The following is a 3,507-nucleotide window of genomic DNA, read 5'->3' as shown; positions in this document are numbered from 1 at the left end:
GACTCTCATGGTTTGTTTTTGGGGACCCAACTAACCATGAATCATATTCCTATGTAAGACATGCATCGAGACGTGAAATGTGTTGACAAATAATAATAGTAATGCTTCAAAGTTTGACGTGAAACTTCAGCTAGTGCATAGCGCCAGTCCCTTCCCCTTGGTTGGAAGGAAACTAGGCGCAGAGCACCTAGTATGTTTTAAGGTCTGCTCTCAGCGTGAAGCTGAGCATTGTAACATTTTGCCTATTCTTTTCTCATTTTTTGTTGAATTTGTCTCCTCGAAAAAATAAAGAATGAAATATTTCATTTAAGTTCAGTATTTAAGTTGGGGAGGTCCAAGGAACTTTCCCTTGGTCCCCCATTTTGCACCATGGCCACGGCCCACGACATCAAGGAATCCTTGACAGTCTCAAGTTTCAACTTTTCTGCTTATCTCAGTGTAAGGAAGTAGGCAACCCAACAGGGGAGAGAGACAGAGAGAGCGTTTTCGTAGGTCCGAGGTGTTCTCTTCCTGGAATTGTAAGGATGCAGAGAACAGTACAGTGTATAGTGGCGTTTGCCCTGGTGCTCCTGTTAATGGTGGCGGTTATTCTTGGCGCAAAATACCAAAATATTTCTTTGACTGTCCAAAATTTGATGCAGCTCTACAATGGTAGCTTTGGCGACTACTTCGCTCTCGCCGTTTTCGTCTTCACTCTACTTTCCGCACTGGGTCGAGCTTTCCATAGGTGGTTTCAGTTACAGGAGTTCGTGAAGAAAAAATTGTTCTCTCCTGTTTACGTTACCGGAGCTTCACTTTCACTTCTGCTCATGAGCGGACCAGCAGCGGCGTCTTTCCATCACCAGTACCTTGTGTTATTTACTTTCCTGCTAGGCATGTTTCTAAGGTTCTCCGGATCGTGCTTAATGCCTGAAGAAATGTCCACAAATTGTCGCATCTTGTCGAGAGTAGTAGAAATGGTTTTGTTCATGAGCTTTCCCAATTTAACGGAGATTTGGTGTTGGCAAACGATGGTGCCATGTGCAGTTATTGTAAGCTTATGCAGGACTAATGAAGTATTTGGGCCATGGAGAAGCCAGAACTGTGAAATTCGCTGTGACCAGGAGCAAGCAAGGGAAGGGTTTGTGCAGCTGGATGAATTGGTAATGCCTATGCTCTTGCAGCGTGTTAAAGACATCCCCTGGCCAAACACTGCAGCAGGGGCGGCGGGCGCAAACGCACCCAGCTATTACGGTTACCCCAACGACCGGCTTAGAGAGCTGAAGCTGAGATTACAGGAGTTTGGTCTGTATCGGCACCTACTGAATGTTCCAAATCAGTACGCCTTTCTTTGGGTGGAAGGGTCTGGTATGCTTGTGTGCGCTTGCATGATTGTGCTAAGCCAGGCCGTTGTATGTGCCTATACGACTGATAAATCCACCGATTCCGTGGTGTGGAGGGTTTCTGTAACCTTGGTATCAATGATCATTTGTCTATATCTGATCATGCAATGCTTGCCAGGCCTCATCGTTCGGCTGAACAAGGCGCAGGAACTGCTGAACTTGGCATTGTCCTTAAAGGATTGGATAAAAAGCATCTGGTCTGCACAAACCCAAAATTCGTGGTTTACCGATATTGTGTCCTTCGCCCGAGTGCTGATGTTCGGAGGTGGTATCCCGTTGCGAGTTGATCCTATATTTCGTGTCGGCTCCTGGAAGCTGGATACAAAGCAAGTTGAGGGATTCGAATTGACAGTACATGTGGCTGTCTGCATTCTAGCTCGAGCTCTCGTCCGGGGCTTGCTGCTCTGCGCAGCTCTTGCCCTTAGAGTCACCCGGTTGAGCGTGGTCGCTTGCAGAATCTGGGGAAAATGCAATCTCCCCTTGGCATGTTTCGCTGCCAATCTTTCAGTTCCGGACATCGTAACGGCAAAAACATGTATTGCCTACGCAGAAAGTGCACTAGATTCCAGGAAACTATGCACAGGCTGCCAGGGGCAGATATGCACAACAACAGTGAATGTGGATGTTTTGCTTGGTTACTTGGAGGATGATGCATTAGCAGGGTATGAGCACACCTTACCAAATCCAAGGCCCCCACCTCCCTCTGCGGATTTGAGGAGACGAGCGTTTCTACTAGGCTTGTTCAAATCTACTCAGATGGCACTCGAGGACGTGACAGAGGAGGGCGCCCAGGAAATTGCATCGAGGCTGCACTCGATGCATCGCATATTGAAACCATTCTATGTTGCCGCAATACCTGATGATCACAGGGAGGTGGTCACTGCGCTCGCAGATCAAGTGGTGAGCTGGTTGCAGCAATATTGCAATACTCGTTGGGATCAGTACGCCGGCCTCGGTCAACACTGCAGGTGCGTGAGCGAGGCGGATTGGAAGTTGTTGAAGGCTCAACTGCAGGCCGCCATGCTCATGTTCTCCTTGGAACGCCCGGAGGGGAGTAGCGCGATGCTCTCAGTGACGGGCTTGTATGATTGGATGGAGATACGAAAGGGCGTTCCGGGGATTAAAGATTGCGACGTCATCACGTAGTTTTTGCCCCTTGGCGCTTGTAAGTTGTACTGGGTCCGTGAAATTGTTTTCTTTTTGCTTTGCTATTAAAAACTTGGCACATGCCTCGAATAGTAGGGCATGACTGAATCCTGATGGAAGTAAATTCATCATTTCTGGGGAATTTGGAGTCCCAAAGGCTCTTAATTCCATAAAGAATTGAGATCTTGTACACAAAGTTTAATCGATCCTCTTTCTACCAATGATTTGGATCTTTAGGAAAGCCGAGCTCTCTTTTTCTCTTTCTTATTCCAAGTGTTTACTAAAAATATTAAGAAAAAAAAAACTCAGAAATGGGCCTTTTAACCACCCTCTCTCTCATTAGAACAAGGAAAAGAGGAGAGAATAATAGTAAAATGATTTTTTTCTCTCTTCACTTTTACAAATTTTTCCTTTTGTTTTTTTTATATTATCTACAAAGATATACTTAGATTATTTTTCTCTTTTTATTTAATTTTTTTCAACCAAATTTTATATTAAAAAAGAAGTTAGTTATGGGAGTGAGGTGCTTTGTTTTCAATGCAAAATGATTAGTAGATACGAGTAATTGATTTTTTAATCGAGAACAATAAAAATAAAATTTTAAAAGTTTTTTTAAGGTATTTTGAAAATTTTTATATTCTAGCTTTTGGTCAAAAAACAAACAAACAAGTCAAATATCATATTTTTTTAAAATGTTTTTGAAGGTAAAATAGAATATCTAAAATATGAAAAGTCTTGGACATTCTTACCCTTTGAGCTATTTTCTCCCATATCTATACTCTCTCATGACTCTATTGTGACATCTTCTCTGTATTTATGCAACCTTTATTAATAGAGTGAATTACTTACACATTCCTTTTTCTTGGCACATTTGTTTGCCTCTTTGTGCATCTCCACTCTACCTCTTGTGACAATCAAGAAGGCCCCCTATTTTTATTAATAGTAAAATCAATATAGGAAAGAAGGAGATGTATATTAA

At 43.1% G+C, this 3,507-nt stretch overlaps 1 protein-coding gene across 1 annotated transcript; it reads left to right on the top strand.

Annotated features, from left to right (window-relative positions):
* Positions 1–369: 369 nt before the first annotated feature.
* LOC148010013 (uncharacterized) lies at positions 370–2,730 on the top strand. The gene has a single exon (XM_087672723.1). It carries the CDS (start codon positions 525–527, stop codon positions 2,526–2,528), a length of 2,004 nt encoding a protein of 667 aa, XP_087528849.1. The 5' UTR covers positions 370–524; the 3' UTR covers positions 2,529–2,730.
* The last annotated feature ends 777 nt before the right edge of the window (positions 2,731–3,507 follow it).

The sequence above is a fragment of the Lygodium microphyllum genome, chromosome 30, assembly GCF_053477565.2.
Source record: "Lygodium microphyllum isolate KBCC chromosome 30, Lygodium_microphyllum_v1.1.10, whole genome shotgun sequence".
NCBI lineage: Eukaryota > Viridiplantae > Streptophyta > Polypodiopsida > Schizaeales > Lygodiaceae > Lygodium > Lygodium microphyllum.
This window is presented reverse-complemented; position numbering and strand designations above follow the sequence as displayed.